This window comes from Phasianus colchicus, chromosome 5 (assembly GCF_987193195.1).
Source record: "Phasianus colchicus chromosome 5, bPhaCol1.hap1.1, whole genome shotgun sequence".
Taxonomy (NCBI): Eukaryota; Metazoa; Chordata; class Aves; order Galliformes; family Phasianidae; genus Phasianus; species Phasianus colchicus.
In genome coordinates, this window is record NC_143440.1 from 1,286,593 (window position 1) to 1,311,016 (window position 24,424).

Consider the following 24,424-nt stretch of genomic DNA (forward strand, 5'->3'; position numbering starts at 1 on the left):
TTAGACACATTTTTCCCCTTTGAGCAACGCTGTTTCAAATACACTCCTCTGAGGGAAGCATAAAAACATGAATATGATACAGCTGCTCTCTACCCACCCTCTTTCTGCTCACAATTTTTTTTCCTCAACTGTATGGGAGTGTTTTTGGTATTGCAGCATGATTTGTCTGGTTTTCTTTTTAAACGTGACTATCTGTCCATGATTACCTCCACAGTAAAAGCTCTCTCTCTTCATTAGTAGATTTTTTACAATCAATAATTATTTGCTTTTAAGGAAGTTCTGAAGGAGACTTTTTCACCACGCTAACAATTACAGACCTTCTGGAGGACAAAGGGCTACAAGCCCTTGATTATTTTCAGGTTGGTCCTGTGTATTGCACCCAGTCTGGATGTCTGAAGATTTTCAAATGGAACAGATCAGCACCCAAATCCTTCTAAAAGAGGAGCTACAGGAAGACTTCTCACAGAGGTAAGATACTGCAGACCCCAGCAGTGGGTACCAGCCTGTATTAGAAGTCAAGGTAGAGTTCCTACTGCCCTACTGCATATGAACAAGTATAAAAGCTAAGCGACATTAAAAGTATCCTAAGCTGTAATTGAAAGAAAAAAAAACCAACACAAATTCGGGCACACCTTTCCATGTTTGCCCATCTGCATAAGAAGTTCTTAAAACTGCAAAAAAATCACGTACTGCTTCCCATGTAAGTTTAAAGATTATTAGTACAAAAGTACGTAACTCATGGGGACACAGATTCTCACCCCTTTCAACAGACACTGATTTCTTTCCATCATCTCTCACTAATTAAAAAAATCAACTACATTACTAGAATTAATTGTATTTACAATTCTTCAGAGGATAGAATAACATCTCTATTTTGGGGTTGGAGGGTTATTTTTCAATTTAAGGCTTACTTTCCATTTCAAATGATTAAATAATACTAGCTTAAGATGCATTATTTAATAATAATGTTGTAACTTTGTTTTTAAAATAGATATTCACTTTGCCACTACAACTACAATAACGAGGGTATTCTCTCAACAAATGACTGGAAGTTGACAAGCAATGAAAAGTAATCCATGACTGCTTAAGAATGAAGATCATTGTTTTTCCATAATGATGTGAGTGGCTAAAAGAGCTTTATAGCAAAAAAATAGGTTGAAATTCAATAAAGGTATCCGGTGAAATTCAATATTCCAAAATATTACTATCCTGTTATGGTGAGATTCAATTCAATTCAAATCATGAATTTGAATACAATTTCTTGATACAATTTGTTTTCTATTCCCACAAGTTCGGCCTCACTATTACACGTTCGTTTATGATGTTATAACTCATATTCATGTTTTCTTCCTTGCAGTGCATCCTATCACAATTACTTCTCCAGTGCTTCCCTTTTACATTAAACAAAAGCTACTCATAAAAGACAGTGTCTTGTAAAGTTAGCCCAAAGTAAAAGACTGAATCTTTTATTTACACAGTTCTAGGAACTACTGAGTAGTCCACTACTCTGGCAAATAATATTTTTTGAGAAAGATTATAGTCCTAGGTTTCAAGTTGGTATTATAAAAGCAGAATGTATGTAATGTGCAACATTTTGAACATGGGATTAAATCTGGGATTAATCTAGATTTACATTTAAATTACCTTTAACATCAGCAGGAGTCCTGTGGTTAATTCTGGGTGCACAGGCAGGGGGGTAGATTGAGGCCAGCTGAGAGTGAATCAGTGTGATTCTTATCTTAAAGTCAGGTTTTGCTGAGAATATCTAATTTAGTTATCAGCACCAGCTATTTAACCTGCACTCCAGCCTCTTTGCTGGAGCATCAGTTATCTCAGGTAAGTAATGAGCAGTATAGGACCCTTAAAGGTTTTAATACAAGGAAGGTTTTTAGTGATTCCCTGATCTGGTCTGCAATTGACTGCTGTGGCTGGCATGTGAACTGGGTCTGAAGCAAGTTGTAGCTAATGCTTTTTCAGAGTAAGGGTTTCATGAAGTTTGCATTTATGCCTAGCAAAGAGGCCAAAGCAGTAGACAAGTTCCCATATATTAATCTTGAGATAGGTCTAATTCCCATTTCTACTCAAGACTTGCATATACAGCCACAAGAATTGTCTGTAATTCATGCTAAGGAGAGGATACCGTGTGAATACTCCCTCAGTAGGTCTATGTATTTTAATCAGAGCCTTTATGGGGAACACGTAAGCAGTACCAAGGAAAACAGGACTAAGCAAAGGGAAAATCTTGGTTGTTTAGTTAACCAAAAACTCAAATTGGAAATGGGATTTTTTCAGGGAGTGATTTGAGATTTAGTCTAATGGACTTTGTTTTCCCACTCACCATATTATGATCAATAAATTAGGCTTTAATTTACAGCAGTGATCAGAATATCTTCATACTTCTTTTCATGCATGCTACATACGTGCATGCACCTTTTCATGCATTCTACTAAAAGCCCTGTATCTTCTAGCACAAGAAACTGAAAATATTAACAAAAGAATATTTGTTTTACAGATCTTGGGAGGGGGGGAACGGAAGAGTAATTGTATGAATCCTCTATAAAGAGTGGGAGAGAGATTACACGTGTAGAAGTTTTTTAGATCCACAAACACATTGGAAGTTTACTACCTATTTCAGTGGAAGCTCATGACACCTACCTTAAATGATGATCACTGAATGATTAAGTATCTTTTTGTCCATTTTGGCAGTGACACAGTTAAGAAGAAAAAATACACAGCAGCTAATATACAAAGTTGAAAAAACAGTTGAGTGAAATAGATATTAATGAAGCAGCAGAAAGAATGGAGAGAAGTGGCATATTAATATATTACATTATTTCAAATGATTTGTTGTGTTTGTTTGATATTTCCAAACTCACACTAAATAGATAACTACTTAATTATTAAGTTACCACTTTTAAAATTCATTTCTTAGTTTCTCCAGTATCCCCAGCAATTTTTCAATTTATTCCACTTGGTAAGTTGTTGCTTTTTTGTTGTTCTTTCTGATTCTTCCCACTCTGTTTACAGTCTTTTAAATAATTGGCTTTGGTTTTGAACATATTTAAGCACTCTTTTAGTTCATATGAATGACTCCAACTCATTTTGACACACTATTGATAATACACTTGTTGTAGCTATACTTTGACTTAGTTCCTATCTTTGTCGTTTGTTGACACAATAAAATGGTTTCTGACAGGGAGGACTAAGATTTACATTTAATTTTTACATTTACTGCTGCTGCCTTCCTAATAATTGCACTTTGAGGGTCCCACTTAATGTTGAATTGCTTCACCTCATTACAAAAAAAATGCATGGTCCAAAACGGTGGCACATCTACCACTGTCCAGGCTGTGTCTGCCAAAACACTGTACTAAGCAGCTCAAAGTGTAAAGCAAATACAACTTGTTGTTCTCAAACGGAACATTTTTGAAGAGTGAGATGTTATTTTTTTCCAGAGACTATTTAAGAAGTATTTAGAAGACCAGAGCTGTTTATCTGTGGTGTCTGTCACCTCAACTGTCTTATTCCAGAATACTGAAAAACTGCTTCACATTTGAGCCGAGACCTAAAACACATCTATCTATCTAACTACTGTGAAGGGCTCAGTTACTTACGAGAGCTCACTACTTACTCTATGCTGGACCCAGTTGAAGGGTTGGCTATGTGAGTGGAAGCTGGCAGTGGGCACAAATGACCTTCTGAACTGTCCCAGGAACGGACTTCGTGTTTGCTGTTTGAATTCATCTGTGGACATACTGCTTATTACAGATCAAACATGACATATGTCAGGTGGTTTTAATGCATGATCGTACTCTATCTCCTTTTCTTAATCATACAGATAAGATCCTTTACTACGGAATTTTTTCTAAATTACATCCAAATGCCTGAAACCAAATATGCAGGATGTATAAGCAATACAATATTAATTAGTTCCTACTGATTTAGTCAGAAAAGAGGAACAAAATAGAGCTTATTTTCTAAAAGGTAATGATGTACACTGAAATTTTAGAATTTACTAAAAGTCACTGCACTGTGCCATCCTTTAGAGTAAATGGACTGCTAGATTCATTCTTGACGTCACTGCTGAATCAGCCAAGAAAAACCCTGAATCCCTTCTAGGTCACGGACTCAAATGGCTCACCGAATAGACTGCATCAGTGGAAGTTCATTTTGACCTGAGTCATTCAGGACATGGGGAAACATTTCCTAGGGAAAACAATATTCACTATACAAGCTAGCACAGTTACACAATTAATCAGACACTTTGGAGATGATCATATTATAGAGCACATAAAGAAAAAAAAATGAAAGTGGTTAACTTTACCTATATAATTCCTTACAATACTACTAGCAATAACAATTAACAATTTTTAAATTGGACTATCTGTTAAGAATTAGAAAGCAAAATTTAGATCAGAAAGTTTTAAAAAGTAAACATTGCTGACAACAAGGCTTTTTAAAATTCATGATATACCTTCATACTACAGCGCTTATTTTAGCTTTCCTCTGCCAGTTACCATTGTCAAAATATACAGCAGTACTTAATAAGACAAGACTAGACTTAACTATTGACTTTCATAATGAAACATGAAGATAAAAATGAGGCTTGGTGTAATTTATAAGAGAGAAAATGATGTACTAAAAGCAAGACACTAAATCAATTTTAAACACCAAACACAATTTATGTCTGACTTTAAAACTCATCCTCAAAACATTAATCTAGACAAAGGCCAGAAACTGAATGAGGCATAATTTGTGAAACTGATACCTTTCATCACAACCTCTAGCTGAAAAGGTCATTAGATATATTATATCTAAGTGAGCAGCTTATCCCTGCTTCATTACTGATAATTAAGGCAAGTAATATTTTCTTGACAGTAATGTGTCCAGTAAGAGATATCGTCTAGTTTGCATAAACCAGACATTAATTACCAGAATAGTATCAGAGATAAAAAAAATTAAGTACCTGTGTAACATCATTTCATTATTTTTTCTTCATTTCCTTAAAGAATTAGCAGGCTCAGAAACATAATGAGCATATTAAGAAATCCATTTCCAAGCATTTATTCAAATCCTTAATACACATTACACAAATGTATTTTTTGTATATACATAAACAGAAATGAAGGCACTTTGGAATACAAACATTATTTGAATATTTTGTAATCTTGCTTTACTAGAGCAAAATTTGTGGGTGAAGCACAGTGATTAAATAACAGGTTTGTATTTAGACTTCATTTCAAATGTTAAGACCTTCATATAGAAAAACTCACAAATGACTCCAAGACCTCTGTCCTGCTTCACCCTATTTGCATAAATGGTAGTTCTGTTATACAGAATAGGCTACGCGTGTCCATGTGACGATGACAAATTTGTCACTTAGCTCACAGCCTATTAAATAGCTTTCATTTCTCAGTTGAAGTGTCGCTCAGCATTTTTAGAAGCTATGTTGAACAGCATTTGGAAAAGAGAAAAAAGAAAGGTTCTATCAAACTAAGGTTGGTCATCTATTTCACTTCATCCTACCTATGGACAAATGTTATCTACAGAGATTTTACCCTCAGTCATAACAACAGCTATAAAGGCTGTTGCCAATCCATGCCATACAGGAGTCATAAAATGGAATCCTAACCTTTTTGTTTCTTTCAATTTCAGTATCCCTTAAAATAAAAATGTACATTTTACAATAAATTCTGAGGAAGTTGCAGTGTAAAGAGCTTCTTTTTACCCTTTGAATTCTTGTCCCTATGAACAAACACATTATGGGTGTTTAGAGCAATATGTATCACAAAGCATCATTAATTTAGAAATAGTCCTCAAGTCCCTTGTTGGATAAAAAATGAAGTACACATTCCCAAAGCAGGGGAGAATACTAAAAAGAATACATGGCAGAAATGTGAAAGCAGTTGTAGGCGCCAACTCTGTCATTCTCAGGAATGGGGCTCAAACAGAGGGATTGCCAACTGCAGGACTTACGTTCTCGTAGAGGAAGACCTCTTTCTCATTGACTGTTCCACCTATGTGGGCTGATACCACAGCCAGTAACAGCCTGCACAAATCTCTAAGGTGATTAAGAAAATTGCCACCAAAAGAAAGCACATTAACCTAGGAGATATTTGCCCTTCCCAAGGCAGAGATCAAGCACTGGTGGTGGTGCTTGTGAAGCAATTGTGCAAATTGCCTGGAGTTTATGACAATACCTGGAGATCCCAATGGTCTGTGTTGACGTGAGCCCACTCAGTGGAGCAGTCACAACAGCATGCATGTGCAGAGAGCCATAAAGCTCTGCCTCTACAAGTGGCTGCTACAGTCTCTCACGTGATCCAGTTTCTGTAGAGACGTAACGAAGGTAGGTGACATATTTAAAGAGAAAATGCACTTAAAATGGAAAATACTGCCATTTCAACCTCAAACAAAAGTATTGGCTCTCACTGAAAACTGAATTAATCTATGCAATACTGCTTAACTTTCTTGTGGCAGGAATCAAAGCAGCACTTTCCATGGCTGATGGCCAGGATATTTTTTTTGCCTTCTCTTTTGGCATGGCCTGGTTACCTGCAAGCTCGATTATGCAAGGCATTAGATGCAAGAAGGAATGGCTGTTAAACAGCATTTATTTTAAGAGCGTTCTAACTACATACATCTACTTGTGCTGACTCCTACCTGTCATTGCCAGTTCCTTTGGCTCTTAAAGACTGGCTGGAGTCAATGAAAAGACCAAGGTGAGAAGTCCTAGGGAATGGTATGTAAAGGTAAATCAGCTTTGCATTTTTATAATCTGATTTTATGAGACAGCAAGTTGACCATACCTGCAATCAACAATAAATTAGTGACATAAGTAGGTTCTTCTGAAATGCTCATGTCATAAGATACTTTTGCTTGACTACTCTAAACTTGTTTAGAATCACAGTAAAATAGTGATCATCTCTTATTAAAATTGACCTCCAACAGTTTGATAAAACCCCAGGGAACTGTAATATCTCAAAGACTGAAAATCTACACAGAAGTGACTGCAGAAGCAAATACTCTGTTTTAACACTCCAGTAGTGGAAAATTTCCTCATTCTTTCCAGTTTCTGGGACAGAACAAGTGACACCAGTCATTGGCACCTGACAGACAAAACTAATTGATTACTTTTTTTATTCCACATATACTGAATGCAAACCTGAAGAAGTTCTTGATCAGCCTCCAAAAGCTTTCTAAAATAGAAGCAGCACTTACAATGTGAAAATAGTTCTGCTGAGTTAGTGACATGCAGAACATTTCTCACTGATGTCAGTAGGATTACGGAATATCAAGTATGGTGCTGCAGATGGCTATTTATTTATAAATAATAGCTGTATTTCATAATGAATTATTCATATGTTGTATAATATCGACAAAAATAACTTGCATGTATCTCCTGAAACATTTGCTGTTTTCACTGCTATTACCAATTATGACTTTACGCATCTGCTTTCACTCTGTATTTTGATTATAAGATGATCTGAGTAAAAACATAAAGTAACCTTCTGTGCCACATTTGTAGAATCAGTATGCTTTAACAGATCACGAAAGCCATCACTCAAAATTTCTCCACAATTGCTTCAGCAAGTGCTTTTTTGGAACCTGGGTACAAAATAGCTACGTTTCTGCCATGGAAGAAGAAGTACAAAGCAAAGCCTGTCCACATTTATTTCAGTTTACAGTTTTGTGTACCTCTGCATGAAGAGGACACAGGCCATATGAACATTTTAGAAATGTGGCTTTTGTATGAATTTCACTGGATTACAATTGGCCCATCCTAAATACATTTTATAGCAGACACTGAGATAACAAAACAAGCATCAGTCAGTCTCATTTAAATATCAGGTCCTTAAAAAACTTCTGGCCATAAACTGACCCTGGAAAAGCTGTGAAGCTGGAGTTCTTAACAAAATGAGTAATCATCTTGTTATAATTTATACAGACAGTTTAATTTGGTTATTCTGCTTGATGTGATCACATCATGTAATTCTACCACAGTGACTTGCTCATTTTATTAACATTTTATTGTTCTTATTTTTCTTCTATTTTTGATCTGGTAACAGTGATAACAGTGATAACAGTGATAACAGTGATAACAGTGATAACAGCTACCTCTAATATGTTATTTTTTCTAAGACTAGGAGTAATAGGTATAATGGGATACTTTTTTCAAATAAGACAAGTAATTTCAGAAGCCTTTAGACTCAGGATATATTAAAGGTGTAAACTTATACTGACAAATCCTGCCAAGAAATCTGCTTTTCACAGCTTCCCTCAGTTTAAGAGAAGTTAGCATTCAGTGCCTAAAATGCTACCACTACATCTTCAGCTTCTTCAAATCTGAATTCGGAAAGGGCAAAATTCAAATTCATCCCATTAGTAAACTGGAAAAAAAAATAATCTCACAAATCCAGTCACTGCTGTGGGTCCTAAAACCAAGTGTGCAGGTATGTAATTACTTCACTGTTACATTAGAGTGGACAATCGATTAAACTCTTCTGGATGACTGTACAGAGGATGGTTAAACAAGAGATGGGACCAGATTTTGTTTTAGAAATAAAATTCTATGAGTGATGCACAGCACTTCTCTCTTGCCACCGCTCACTTATATTAAGTGAAATGTTAAGCTTAAGATGTGTTTTTGAACACTAGGGAAAGGCTTACAGACTCCTTGAGGATGTTTATAGTGGGTTTCCTCTGACAGTACGAGCATGAATGTGTACTCCTCATGTTTCCACACCTTCCCCCGTGACAGATACAGAGGAGTAAAGGGACCAATACAAACCAGACAGCTTTTCAGCAGTTTTAGGGCATGTACCTGAAAACTGTTTTTATTTTAGGTTTTGACAAATGGAAAAATCATGTTTAAAATTCTGACATCAAAACCTACAATTTCATGCTTCATCTACACAACATCCCTTTAGATGTAAACACCATTTAAAAACAATTTCTCCCTTAAGTTCAGTGCTAGACATTTTTTCATATTAATTGTGGATGTGAATTCATTTCCATTATTTGGGGAAAATGTTTAAAAAAGATCACTTTTTTAATGTAAAATCATCATGGCTACAGCACAAGCTTAGTTGACTACTTCTCCACAGCACTGTGTATGGCTGTGCAGTATCTTAATGCTCACGTGGAACAGCTGCACTGACACAATGGGCTGCATACATTTTTACTGTCCTAATAATCCACATATTAAAGAGTCCCTAAATACTCATTGATGCGACAGACCATAACAACTCCCTCAGAGCTGCTACAGTTTATCAGGTCAGTGATCTGCATACTGAGGATTCCCCAAGTACTCATTGACAGGTAGCTTCTCATATACACTTGTACTAAATAATAATTGCTTCAAAGGAACTGTTAAATCCCAGTTGCAAGAACAAATTAATTTAAAACCACTGAGACAGCACTTTAGTTTTTCTAAAGATGTGACAAATCTAGACAAATCTACTAGACAAACCAAGACATCTGAGCAGAACAACTGTTCTCAAATACTACAGCTGTCCTGCATTGTGGTTACAAATACTGCACATCCTGTCTTTAGTGAATTACCATCACTGCCCTTCTGCTAGGCAAAGGTGACTCCTAACCTGTTCTTAAAACTTGTTAGAAAAAGACTGAATTAAAAAGTTGTTATAAAGGTAGTCATGTTAATTGAAGCCTTGAAACGGTCACGCCTTATATCCTCATTTTCTGTATTTAGTCTTGCCATCTTTCCTCATATCTTAACCATATATCACCGAACCTTGGTTACTTTTCCTTTCTCTTCTCCTTCGTATCTTAGCAAGTGTTTAGCCTTGCCATATCTGATCCATTTAATCTTCTGCTGTAATGTTTTCTCTCACCACATTTATGCTCTATAGATAGAAGACAAACTTTTACACATTGCAGAAAGAAGCCTTTGCACCTAACAGTGACTTATTTGCTTCCACTCTCACAAATGATTCACACCCTGGACAACTTTCTGGCTTCATCTGAGTTTCAGACGAAGCCAAGCATGGAAGCATCCACAAAGACTATTCAGGAGAACAAACGACTACATGGAAACTACCTGCAGTCAAAACATAGCTCTTCCAAAGAGAGTAATCCAGAAGAGAAAGCTGATTCTTAATGTTAGATTAGAATACCTTGGACTCTATGTCCATCATGGACTTTGGCATGATAATGCTGTCCCCTACCATTTGGTGTAGGGGTTGGTAATTCTAGTAATCACTGGAATTCTACAATGCCAAGTCTGATATTCCTACACAGTTTTCTCCACTGGTCTCTGAGTACTTTGAGTATTATATATTTATAGTCCGACCAAGAAACAAATCAGTTTCATTTCGTTTTTACGTTCCTTGGTTTTTATGACTCATTTATGTTCCAGCTAGCAGGACATGTGGATCTAGCTGACATTGGTTGTTGTGTGTTTCTGAAAACATTTTTCATGACAACCATGTTTTTAAATCACACGAGACTTCAATCAAATTTACATTAACAGTCAGGGTAGTCACAACATTCTTGCACATAACTCACCAAGCGAAAGCTGACAGACAAGCCAAGGAACCAAAAGATGAGGCAGAAGAAAAGATGTACCCAAAAACCATTAATAGATCCATGACTTTCCTAATCCTAGCTATGACAACGGACACCAGAAGATATAGTAAGAGGTAGTATGATCGCTCCTGATAGTGTAACACTTGTGCTTAGACACTGCAAACTCAGATTGTGACAACCTCTTTCCTAAAGGTTAAGTATGGTAAAAATTAAGATGAAAACAGCAACTCCTCCCTTAGAACACTCCCAGTTTGCAAATTTTCTCCTCAGACCATGTAATTTATCCTTCCTTCATCAATACCTGAACTATTTTTCTGCAGTCTTTTTCTTTACAGTCTTAATAAATCCAGGAATATTCTAAATACTATTGCAAAGATTATTTTCCTAGTGTTGTCTTTTGCTCAGGAACACCAGCCTTCCTCTGTCCATCTATTATCCCCATTTTTACTACGAAGCAAATATAAACCTCTTCATTTTAAAGGACCTTACAATTTAACATCAGTTTAGATATCATCTCTTAGATAGCAATACTTTGCTATTTGTGAAATCTTTTTTCTGTTTGTTTGTTTGTTTGTTTGAGATGATCTTATGAAAATTCACAAAAGTATCTCATTATACTGCTTCAAGAATACATTAAAAATTTCCTCTTCTATGAAAACCTCTTCTTTCACTGAACTTACATGCTGAGCTAATTCAAGACTTAGGCTATGCTGATGAAATCCTAACACAGCAAGTTACTGACTTTTGCCTCTGCTTAAGAAGATAAGACCAACAGTATTAGCCTGAACAGCTCTCACAGTCTCATTCTAATAGAGCTGTAAAATGCTATTCTTGCTGCAGCCAAAGGATTAGAGGCAGGGTCAGAGTGTGTGTGCTGCAGGGGATGGTAAAGATTTAGAAGGCAACGTTACAGAAAAAAAGAGACTGAAGGTTCTTGAGAGGATGCTGGAGAAGGACATAGCCTCAGGAAAACGAACTTTTACAAGAGAGGGAGAGAGCCATATCTCCAAAGCATGGGGAACCCTACAGCTTTTGTGTCTTCACCTACAGCCTTGCCTTCTCCAGTATTCAGCTTTGTCCTTGACAAATTTCAGTTATCCCAAAGTTCTCTGCTAGCTTCCCACAGCCCTTTTGCTTCTCTCCAGTCTCAAGTCTTTACCTTTACTGTGCAAAAATGAGCTGATAGAGGAAGAAAAAGTAGTAAAAAAATTGCGAAAGGAATGAAAAAATGAGCAGTTATTAATCTGCTGAAAGTGTTGATAAACACATTAAAAACAAACAAATAAACAACACCAGTGGCATTTATAATGGCAATAACAATAATTTGACACTTTTGCCCCATGAAGGGACTTCAAGGAATAATATCTGAACTTTCAAAAGCAACAGTCTGAAGTAAATACTATTAAAATGTAGTAAGACTTGGAAATAGTAATAAAGATGAGATTGCAAAATCAAACCAGTAGAATTACAAACATAAGAATTGGAATAAAACATAAGGAGCTTGTACAGAAAGACGGTAAGAGATAGTGGTAGCTTAGGCTGTTGTTTTTCTTTATTTAATGTGTTGAATAGATTGGGAGAAGCAAAGAAGAAAAAGTTATTTCTTTTATTTCTTTTCCCTTCCTACAGTTAGCTAGATTTGCATCACAACGTATTTTGAATAGAAATTTCACCATCATACTACAAACCTATTGAAGCTAAACAAGGATGAAAAATGGTGGAACAGAAGCTGCTGCCAGTTAGAACAAGAGAAATCTGATGTCCAGCTAAGATATGGGACCATGGAGACTCCCTTAGCCTTAACCATCAGACCAGAAGGACAGAGACAAATCTAGTTTTGATGACAGACTTCTGACAATAACTGAACCTGCTTCTCTTTACAAAGTAATATACCATCCTTCTTAATGCTAACAAGCATATTCCTTGCAAAGAAAGAAGAGGCCTACTTTAGCAAAGAGATCTACTCATCATCTGTGCTGTTGAATGGGGCATGGCACAATTAGGATACCAAAAACCCTGGAGTTCTGTGAGAAAGGTGGGAGAAATGGGGGCAGAGATCTGAACTGGTAACTGATAGAGAACTCAATAACTAGAGAACCTTGATCAGACAAGGATAATCATTCATTACCAGAATCTCTCTGTCCTACTTTCAAAGACCTTATGAATGAGAGAAAGCTTAAATCTGACCACAGAAACCAGAAATGTGTTCAGAGACACAGGGCAACATCTTGCTTAGAAATACTTCTGCTTGATTTCCCAGGCAAACAGATGTTTTGTTTGAGACCTCCACTCAGTCAGGCTGTCCATAGCCCCTACCTCATTTGATGAAGCTTCCCAGTCCTGGTCCAGCAGGTACAGCATTTACCAGATCACCTCCAAACTTTCGGTGTCCCAGCCCAAAGATCACCTCTTCTCATCAAATAATATCACACGGTACCCCTGTCTGGCTGACATAGCTTCAGAGAGAGGAATGAAATTCTGTGCAAACATTTCCTGCCACTCTGACTTATAGACTACTACCCAAGAATTTTGTTCTCTGAGGACCAGAGCTGATGTGGAATTTTTGTGCAATTATTGGTCTGTCAGTTTGTGTTCTCCACTCTGGAGCAGAGACACAGCTTAGCATAAGCAACCTGGCTGAAAGAAGGGACTGAAATGCATTCAACTGAAGATACTGGAGGTCTGTATTGCCACTTGAACTCTTCAAGAGTTGCTGCTTTTAGAAGAGGGTGGGCTTGGCAGCTTTTTATGTTTAAAGTCCCTAAATATTATTGCACGTGGAGACTGTGTAACAATGGAAAGACAAAATAAACTGAGCAAGTAATGGTAACAGTATCCATAACCCACCCCTTTCATGTAATGCACAACGAGATTTGACGGTACTAAGTAGGCCTGCCTCCAAAAAATGCTACAGCAGGAAAAGAAGAAAAGGTGAAAAATCTAAAAAAGGGAAATGGTTCATAGATTTCTGTCAAGAGGAGGAGAGGCATTTTGATAAAACACTCAAATCAGTAGCCCTGTATCAATATAAGTGGTTGGATTGATATGTTTTTCTGTTCTTTGTGATTGAAGCAAGTCTTTGAATATTCATGAGGAGCAAGCTTCAGTCTGTGCAAAAAGCTTTTTTCTGTCTTTGTCTTCATGGGCTCTGGGAGGAAGCAAAGACATCTAAGGATAAGCCTAGAATATTTAATGTTATGTGGAACTTTCATCAATTGTGGAGCTGAATGAAACAATTCATCAAACAGTAGTTTTGCAACCAGAGATTGCATTTCTTTTGGCAAATCAACACAAACAAGTTACAAGGACTTTGATGTTGCTAAGGAATTCAGAAAATAGTGGCAGTGCCCGCAGCATTTGACGCAGCTTGAAGCTCTGGATGTCAGTTGAACTTCCATCCCGAGGCCAGAGAATCCTCCTTTGAATCCCTTTGACATAAGACTGACTATCTGGTTTGCTTTTGTTAATGAGCTCATATTCATAGCAAGCCAAGAGAGCTTGGTTGCTAATCAAGTGTAGCAGTAAAGAAGTGAAAGCATTAATCCAGCTGCTAAAGGCATTCCAACTTCTGGAGTCTTTGTCCAAAGCGCAAGATTACTTAGATTTTCCTATCATGACTCCTACAATGATTCATCAAAGCATTATGAAGGTAGACAGAGGAATTCAGTGCCACCTGCAGGAACCAACTTTGTCTTTGAATCATTTGGCAGCGATGTGTCTCTGACAGTATCAATATCAGAACCCTTAAGCTCTGGCTAGCTTTGCTTCTGCCTTGTCTCAAAAAATGATGGCAGGAAGAAGAATAGCTCCAGTACTGTCGAGGTGAAGGTGTGACAGAGAGGGAAACTAATTTTCATGCCAGATGCTTCAGAGTTCTTACTTTTGGAGAGACCACAGGGAAAATAATTGATTTGACTCATCAAGGCTTTTTGAAACTACTGTGTAAACACTTGCTGGATTCAATAAATTCCTTGCCACTCACAAAAGATGTCTCTCTCTTAATATATCCATGTTCATTTTTTTCCCCATACAATTAAAAAATTAGTATGTTTGACACATTAGAGCCATTTAATGTGATGTCTGTTTGGGCACTTGCTCTTGTGAAAAAAAAAAAAAACTGACAGGAATATCAGCCAACTTCCTTGGGTCAACTTTACAGACACTGAAGTATCTCCATCTTAATTGAAATTGTAGTGCAGTCCACCAAGAGGAAGGTGTCCCTGCATATAGCAGAGGGGTTGGAACTAGATGATCTTTAAAGTCCCATCCAACCCAAACCATTCTATAATTCTAAGATCCCCGATGGCAAACAAAGTCTTCTACTATTATTTTACTTTCAGATTATCCTGTTTTTCGTATTAGGTAGGTCTTTTACAGACATATCAATGGGATGCTCATACCACTTTCTATTGATTCCATATGCACAAGCCCACACAGGGGCTGCTCAGTCTCACAGATACCAGTTTTTGCAGTACAGATTTGTGTAAGTAGCTGTTTATTTGAAGAAAAAAAAAAGTGGTTTTTTGGGGTAAATTTTTATTTACTACACTTTAGTTAATGGAAAGTTTTAGTTAATACTTTTCTAACATCTGTCACATCTCAGGAACAGCAATTACATGTGCCTGATGAAGTATTTTTTAAAGGGTGGGTAATACGTAAAGTTTCGTCAACATGGCAGAGAGAATTACATAGTCTCTTCTCTAAAAATTATTATTTTTTTAAGTGGAAGTTTAAAATCTATTCTATTTTCAGTTTCTGAAAGCAATAATTTCATTTCAAGTGGATTTTAAAATTATGCTTCTGTAATACAAAGGCATTGTAATGATCTCTTCTTGCCGCTACAATAACAAAGCTGTTATGAATCACCACAGTGCGCGTAGATATGGAAATTGACGGGGAAGCCTTCCTTGAATTACAGACTAGATTTGCATCAATTTTATCTGCTGTTTATGATGTTTTTGTGTCTTGAAGAATTCTTAACAGTAGCTTCACTGCTGTCACAACTGCTGTAGTTACTTAGGACGTACGGATATCCAAAGGGCCTAGCAATCCCAAATCTATTACAGAAGGATCAGAGCCAGATTATGGTAAGTAAATTTACTATTCACCCTTACGCTTAAGAATACACAAAAACGTTCAAGTAATACTTAATTTAAAGTCGGGAAACATACATTTACTGGTCTTGCAAGTAACAATTTTATCCTAATTGAAGTCTGCCTATACGGATCACCTTCACACATGAATCTGTGATTCCTGTTGTTTGTTGCACTGTGGTACACTAAAAGTGACCCTTATAGTTGGCGATGAAACAAATCTATTTAGATTGTAACTTTCCTCAGCATACAATTTCTCAAAACAGGAAATAATGTTTTTCCAGCATATGTTTTTAAAGCATAAAATGCCATGCGCAAAGGACGCCCAGGTCAGACAAGTGTTATGATCCAGCTTGGGCACTACTGACTGCACTTCCAGTGGGAAGGCCCTGTGATATATCGCCCCATTTGAGTGCCATTAGAATGTGCAGGCACTGAAAGATGATGTCAGCAATGGTTTAAATGCCTGAATTATAAATGTATTTATGTGTATCACTGAAGCAACATGAAAATACATGGAAATCATTTTTTTTTACTAAAATAACTTTTTTTGGCCTATGCATAGTTTATACAGTGCTATGTAATGATCTTATTTATATAAATATAGAGAAATTACTTGGAGAAAATTACAAATTACAAACTTCCATCTTTATTCATCAATATGCAACGTTCAGTGACTAACATAATTACATGTAAGCACATTCAGAGATCCTACAGTCAGAACTAGTTGGCAATAGGGGCAGTGCTGGACGTGAGAGGATGAGTAAAAAAATTGAGTGTATAAAGCTGACAAGATTACTTTTAGTATATAAGTTGTATCTTTTTTTTTTTAAGTTTGCTTTTAAAAACACATTTATTTTTCTCATTTTAGGCAGCTTCTCCTTTTCTTTACAATGTACACCTTACTCAAATACCTATTATGATATATAGAATAGCTGCACTACATACTTATGTTTAATGAACTATATAAAACTGCAAGCCCTGCCCAAGTGATAGGAAAGTACTACATGACAGGAAATCATGCTTGTAGTGCTACCAGGTTAATCAATATTCAGTTGTTTTGAAACTCAGATCTAAGATAAACACAAGAGGCTTTCACCAGCATGTATCAGGACAATACGACCTATTTGCTATCAAAAACTGGTGCAGGTAAGAGTTACAAAGTATTTTGATCACTTCAATACAGAGGTTTATAAAAAATCTTTGCGTTAAGACGAACTGCTAGGGAACATGGTCCACAAACTTAGTCCTGAAAGTAGCGATGGGCAAGTTATCATGTATTTAATATATTACTGATCTTATTTGCTTGGCTGAAGTCACAGTTCACAAACTACTCTTGAGTAACTGATACACCTGAAGACAAAACTGTAGTACAACCATACTGCTCATTGACTGCCATTTCAGTCACTGCTCCTCAGAACTCCCAGAAAGGAGCTGTCACTTCTCTCTCTAGATAGACAGGGAAGTGATGCATAGAAAGAAATAGAAATAGATAGAAAGAATAGAAATAAAAATCATAACTGGAATGCTGAAACCAGAAAAGAAGATCTAAGCAATCAGAAATTACTGTAAACTCACAATAACAAGCAGAATTTGATCAAGACAAGAAGTAAGTCGTCACAAGTAAAATAATCCTTTTTTAATAGAGAATTTTTCAAGAATCAGCAATTGTCAAATGATTCAAGATTTAGAAATAAATGCATTTTCTTAAATATCTCAGACTGCCACGATCTTTATTTTTTTAAAAATAATCAGTAGCCTACTGTAATGTAGGATTTGTAAGATTTTCCAAAAATGTCTAAGTAACTGGCATTGTGATACTTCATTTGAGCAGTCTGCTGACAATTTTTATTATTATTATTATTTTTGTAACTATTTCTTCTGATGTGGACAAGAACTATCATTTATGGTCATACAGGAGAAAGGTAATTATGCCAAGCAATAGTGTAATGCTCTGATGGCACAGGAAAGAAAACACAAGAAAATCTGAAATCCAGAGTAAGGATTGAATGAGTGATTTTTAAGAATTCATAGTTATTACCCAAGGGGAAAAAAAGTTCTGGAATTGTGTAGAAACAGATACTGCAAAGAACATGAGCATACTGAGACAATATGATGCAAACAGCTGTGGTTATGTTGGTACTCTGCTTGGGCTGCCAGCCCAGTCACTGGCAATACTGCTTTTTGCATGCATGAAGACTTGTTTAGAGATAGCTCCATCCACACAGGGCACAGTGTTGGTCACACACATACACACAAAGAAAAAAGATTGGGAACAAAATCAGTTATAATAAACATTGACAGTAGGACAAAAAATATGGATATATTTAGTGCACTGCCACTGTAACAAGTCAACTGAACGTGGCTGTGTGGCTGAGCTATTCTTCCCTACTTTCAGATCAGCTGGTTAGTAGGAGTAATGATTTATGTATGCAACAAGGTCCTGATTCTTCTGGACATGTTGTCTGTAAATAGTACAGAATGCACGATACCAATGTTACTTAGCTTCCTCCTCCCAGCTAAGATCAATGCATATACTACATTCAGCTGCCAAGCATTTGAAAAGGACTACTGATGTAGCTTGAACCTAATCAGCTGAATGAAAGTGCTAGAAAAAATGTATTTCAGTTTTTAGAAAGGAGAGAAGTATGACTTGATGTGTCAGAATCAGGCTGATAGTCACGCCTTTATGAGAAAACCAATGATATTCCCCTTTTCAGCAGCAGCAATGGACTGTGCTTATTTAAAAGGACGATTTGACTGCAGATCTTTATGCTTCTGTTGAAACACACAAATATGGCAAAACATGCTGTTACAGAAAGCAGTGGGGAATTGATACACCTTCCAGAATGCAATTCTTCAGTATTTTCCATTTGGATTATCAAAACAGTGCATCTTTTAACTCAATACACTGGAACTGTAATAGAAAACTACAAAGAGGTGATCCCCCCTCCTAAAGGAAATTTTATTATACTAACTATACAGTAACTTTGTATTTAAATGAAGTAATTATATCTGATTAAACGAATCATACACATTACTAATGAAAAACAGCACTACTGATGACATATGTTATTACTTAAACGATTATTATAAAAGTGAGCTTATACAAAAAGGACAATAATTATCAAAAATTAGGAAGCTTTCTTACTCTGTAGAAAATTTGAGTAATCTTACCCAAGAAAGAAAAGGTCTGTTTTGTCTGATCATATTTGCACAGACAGCTATTCAAACCAGTAGGTATAAACAATATGAATAAATCTGTAATCTGGAAAATAATTAAAAGGTTTTTTATGTGGCAAAGCAGATTTTGCTTTGTCATTCTGTCTTAATTTCTATATTAACAAAATGCTCCAAGCAGGTGTAAGCTTTGGTAAAGGTCAGCACAGAAAGAGGCATCTTGTTTGATATTTGACTAGCATGTGGTCTAATAATAGCATAATGTTCTAACAAACAAAACACGACGCTTTAAATACCTCTTGAATTTTTAATCTCCTATACATCCAATATTGCATTGGTTAAGGCTAGAGAAAGAGTTTAGCAGTTTTAATGAATTAAAAATCAGAAAACGTTTCACAGCAAAAATAAACTGTTTTGGTTAGGAGAAAGCAGCAGCTATGGATATGAAAACAAGGAAATCTAAGAAAAAAAATCTCTCTGCCTATACATGCTTTGCTAAAAGTCTCTTGACACAAATAAAAGGATCCTCCCCAACATATGGAAGAGCTGCTATGCCCTTCCGGGGATGGTCTGTAGCTATGTTCACCTCAGGCACGCCAAGGAGAGGTGAATTGTCAAATGTAATTTCAATCATTGGGTGGTTTGGTTGAGGCAGATTAGTTGTACGCAATCATGATAGATAGTTTATCCCAGCCCCAAACTGCCGCTTGGGAAATCTTGCACGCAAACGAACAGAAACTCAGTCATTATTAGTGTCAAGAAGGTATACAGAGGCAAAATTTGGTTGGCAGCCAGGCAAGATGAATCAAGGCGAAAAAGTGACCAATTGCATGTTCAAAATGGAAATTGATAGGCATGTTGTAGTTTGGAAAGATTTTAAACACTAGAAAAAGTCATACATTATTAATTATTCAGAGATAAATATTTAAAAAGTCTTTCTCTATGGAGAAATACTTTTTTTTTTTTTTTTTTAAGTCAATGTAAATTACTTGTGTAGTGTCCTAATTTTAAAGCTCTATCCCAGAAGCTGCCCTGTGATATTTTAGAGCACATCTTATTACATAATGTTAAATATTCCTTTCAGTCAAAATATTGCACATCAAAAAATCATTCACCAAATAAGCACTTTTAAGACAAATAAAAGGTATATTTGATTTGTAGAATTGTTTCTAAGCAAAGTACCCTCCAGAACTCCTTGCAGGGGAGTACAATGCTAATATTTATCACCTTTACCTTTACACAGATATCTAAATATTGAATGAACAAAAGAGTAAAATCCACCTGTGTGAGCAATCACAAGTCTCGGCTCTTTAATAAATAGCAAAAAATTGCTAAAAGAGAATGTCCTCAAGTTTCATTGCCTGAAGTGATATGCTCTGACAAATCTAACAGCTCTTCCTGTGTCATTCCTAATGCACTTGTCACTCAGTATTATCCATCCTCATTAATGACAATGGGAAAGTTTATCTTGGGAACACGTTTTAAATCATCCACTCTTTACAATGGGACCATGAAATCTCTTACAAAACATGAGGCGGGAACAACTCTGACAACAAAACCCCTTCCTGGCAGCTTTACTCTTAATTCCTGTTCAAGGAATAATGTGTTTATCATACAGCCATACAGAACAATATGTATTAGATGAAACTTGAAACAAGAATAGCGGGTTTGATTTTTCAAGATAGAAAGTATTTTTACAGTATTTTTATTATGCTGAAAACACTAAATCTTTTAGGAACATAATTCTGTGTGCAGTCACATTCATTCTTTTAGGACAAAAAAACACCCTTTAAAAACACCCATAAAATCACTGGGATAACTAAAGTCTTCATATAAAAGGTAATATTTCTCTCAATGAAAATATGAACTCTGACCGAGTGCTGGCTTTGTACAAATTCTGCTACATCTATACACATTTTTACCAGGGCTCTACAATGCATCTATGAAAACACTTCAGTTATGCCCAATTTTCTCCCGGAAATGCTCTCTTTGATTATCAGCTCTGAAAATTGATCAACCTTCCCAGGCTGTCCTAATGAAATGCATGTACAACAGATGGAATGCAACTATCCACCTTACCCTGGGTGCTCGGATGTAAAAAATGCAGTATCAGGTGTTTGTCTCTTGTTTTATGAAACAACACCAACAACCTTCCATAACATCTTCCATATGGAGCTAACATAACTTACTTTCAAATAGATCTTCTCCTAGTCTGCCTTCAAGAAATGCTGATCTTTTGGATCAACTCAATTGGTAGCAATATAAAAATTTTCAAAACACAAACTCCGGAAACCAAAAAATAGCAAGAAACAAATGTTGCAAGAAAGTAAGCCGGGCACGTGTGTTTGAGTGAACATAGGCAATTGCTGAGCCACGGGTGCAGAATAATGTCAGAGAGGATACATATACACACCATGGTGGGTGTAGAGGTGAGAGGCAGAAAGACTGGAGAAGTAGAAGAGCTCAGCTCATGCCATGTGTGTAATTTTTGGTTCATCCTACACAGGAAAATGTGCTTCTAATAGAAGGACACATAAGTAATCCACTGACAAAATCCTTTTAGTGCAGTCCTTCTACCTTTAAGCATTACTCTACAAACACAGCAAAAATTTTCCTTTGTAGGTTTAGGGGAGTTTCAGAAATCTGAATCTAATTCTTGTGGCTTTCTCAAAGCCAGAATATCCTGTTAAGGTCAAGAAAAAGACAACACAGACCAAAGTCCACCACAAAACTGTGCTTTTTCTATACTGGTAACTGGTGTCCTGAAATCTTCTAAAGAAGCTCATGTTTTCTAAAGACAGAACAAGGACTATTGTCTTTCTACTTGCTTTATTGAAAAAAAAGAAAAGATCAGAAATAACGTGGCTTTAAATTAAATTTAACTGATGAGAAATAAAATACCTCATCAGTCATTTATCAATACACAAAGGAAACCTAAAAAGAACAAAAGCTAAGATGCAAATAAAAATAATCAATAAAACAAAAATAAAGATTAGCCTAATACATTTAATAGTGATCCTCATTTACAAAATGCCTCTTCATTTGAGCAAAACCTGAATTCCATTTAACCAGAAAGCCTTTCGAAGCATCAGGAATCTCCTGCTAGTTACTTTCTGGTATATCTGCACATATTCAATATTTATGCTGTCTTTCTCTCTATCCATTTTTAAAGAGAATTAAAGGAGTAGCTAAACCTCTGCCAATAAGATGACAGGAAGGCTATTTTTAGTCTAGATGATGTAGACTGAACACAAACAGCCCATGGCTATGGCACTGTTGAGGATCAGATCTAAACACAAATATTACATTTTCTTCCTATTAATCCCTTATTTTAAACAGTAGCAAGAATTACGCATTAAGCACTTGTTTGTGTCTCTTAATAACACTCATCCTAGAAGCAGCACCGTTCTTCCTTATGTTACAGCAGCCATAACTCACATAGCTCCTCTCATTACTCCCTGGTAGCAAAAGGTTTTTGAAAGGGCATTTGAGGCAGCACAGGAAACCTGCAATTCACACAGAATTACAAAGTCTTATACCAAAAGGTGAGAAGTACTGGTTAAGAGGCATATGTTGTTACCCGAGGGGCTTCAGATTGCAGACCTGAGTCTATGACCACAGTGATTATCGATTAAGGAGCACATTACTAAAAACCAAATAATCAGAGAAGAGATGCAACCAACAGATAACAAAAGACCATGTAATAAAAGTGCTGAAAATAAAACGTTGCTGTGTTTATTTTATACTTTGCACACTGTGTCAAGACAGGTACAGGTTTCAGGAGGAGCCCTTACCTGGGCTGATTTTGAGTGCACCCTGCCTAATTTTTCCTCTTGTTCATCTAATTGTTTGTTGGCTCACAAATAAAAGCAAGTAAGAATGCACATCCAAAAATCATATCTGCTGGAACACTGTAGGCCTTGACTAAGAACATAGGAGTGCTGCAGCTGTGGTTATGCATGTTGGGCCATCACAGCTCTGAGCCAATGGCAAGTTAAGTCATCATCAGCTATTATTCAAGCACATCACATGTATTTTAAAAAAAAATATGTAATTAAGGCCCTATCTCAAAAGCCCACATATATTCCAGGTATCTTAGCAGGCCCTTCAAGATTCAGCTATCACGCTCAAGCTGCCTACCTCAAGCATTCCTGCACAAGTCTTTTTCAGAACAGATGAATGCAGAGACGCCTAGCAAGGATTACTGAAGACCTTAACGATTTAAATATGAAGCAATCAGGTTATTTTAAGAATAACAAGCACTTTTTAGGTGCAAACAGAAATTTATTTCTCTTGTGCAGAGAATTCATGTGCCCAAAGATCTGTAGTTCATTAGGTAGAAAATACAAGTCTATCTTCTCATACCAACTTTGTGACACACAGATCATACAAATTTTATGAATCTCCAAGTAAAAATCCTTCAGTAATTTTTGTTATAACAGGCTCAAAGCAAGACAAAAGAAGATCCCATGAACTCTTTTTACCAGCTACAAAACATGGTTTTCCCCAAGCCCTTAATATCTGAAATGAGGCATTTAATATGAATTATTTTCACAGAGCATCACTAGCTGCTTTCTGAAAGTCACGTAGCTTATGGCTTGTTTGGGCTGACAGCAAAGATTACGTTATTTACTTATTTATCTATGCACACTGATGCAAAGTTTTAGTTATTTTACACAGCATAATTATTGTTCACTTTCTTCAGGTGGAAGGACTGTGGAAAGGAGTTGAGCTGTTACTTGGTCATGCCAGACAGATCCAAACTTTTACTCTGAAGGAGGTAACACTGAAAATCAGTGTCAAGGTTTTCATAAGACTGGAAATGGTAACCCTCAAGCTAAAATTTTCAAACTTGAAATTAAAACCATTTAGAATTTGTTTGACTAAGCTTGTTACTAGTCACAGCAAATGTTTTGCTTCGTTGCACTGTTTTCCCACAAAATGACATTTTAACCCTTTCCAGGTTTCAGATGAGGCTGTTCTACAGTTTCCTAATTTACAGAGTCCCTTCTCTGCATAGGAAGATAAATAATCAAAAGTACAACAAACCATCCTAAAACAAGAAGACACAGATGGTTGCCCAACCCTTTGATGCTGACCCACGAAGTTATCTTATTACCATTCTTTCAGTGACAGTTCTGAACTACTGCATCAATACATTTCAGGGAGGTTCAGGTACGACACAGGTCTTTGACTAGGAAAATGTGACTTTCATTTTTATTTTCCTGCATTTAAACATAAAAATAGAATCCAGAGATATATTTTACTTTGTAGCATCAGGATCGAATCCATTATTGTTTGTAAAGTGATAGCACCGTGCAATTATGAAATATCATGTTTTTATTCAAATTTGGTGGCATTCTAGAGAACATTTAATGGAAATAGCATTCAGTTCCTGCTGAGAACTACTACGTGCTGCTTAACTCTTTTTGCTCCTTACATACTCATGGTTAATATCTTTCCAACATATCCATAGGCCTTAAAAAAGCACTATTTTAGTGCAAAAATCGAACACTTGTAAATAAAAGAATTTTTGATCTTTGCTAACCAACACAAAACATCTCTTCAGCCACCTTTCTCCTAGTGCTAAAAAACTGGGA

At 36.3% G+C, this 24,424-nt stretch overlaps 1 protein-coding gene across 2 annotated transcripts in view; it reads right to left on the minus strand.

The window, feature by feature from the left end:
- ELP4 (elongator acetyltransferase complex subunit 4) overlaps nt 1-24,424 on the minus strand; it is a 131,250-nt gene that overhangs the window by 38,831 nt on the left and 67,995 nt on the right. Inside the window, exon 10 of one of the 2 annotated variants that reach the window (XM_090140129.1) lies at nt 5,697-6,809. The exons of the other annotated variant lie outside the window; for it this stretch is intronic. Coding sequence (XP_089996255.1) covers nt 6,660-6,809 — 150 coding nt within the window. The 3' untranslated portion in view covers nt 5,697-6,659. Of the gene's footprint in view, nt 1-5,696; nt 6,810-24,424 lie in introns of those variants that run through there. 2 annotated transcript variants of the gene reach the window in all.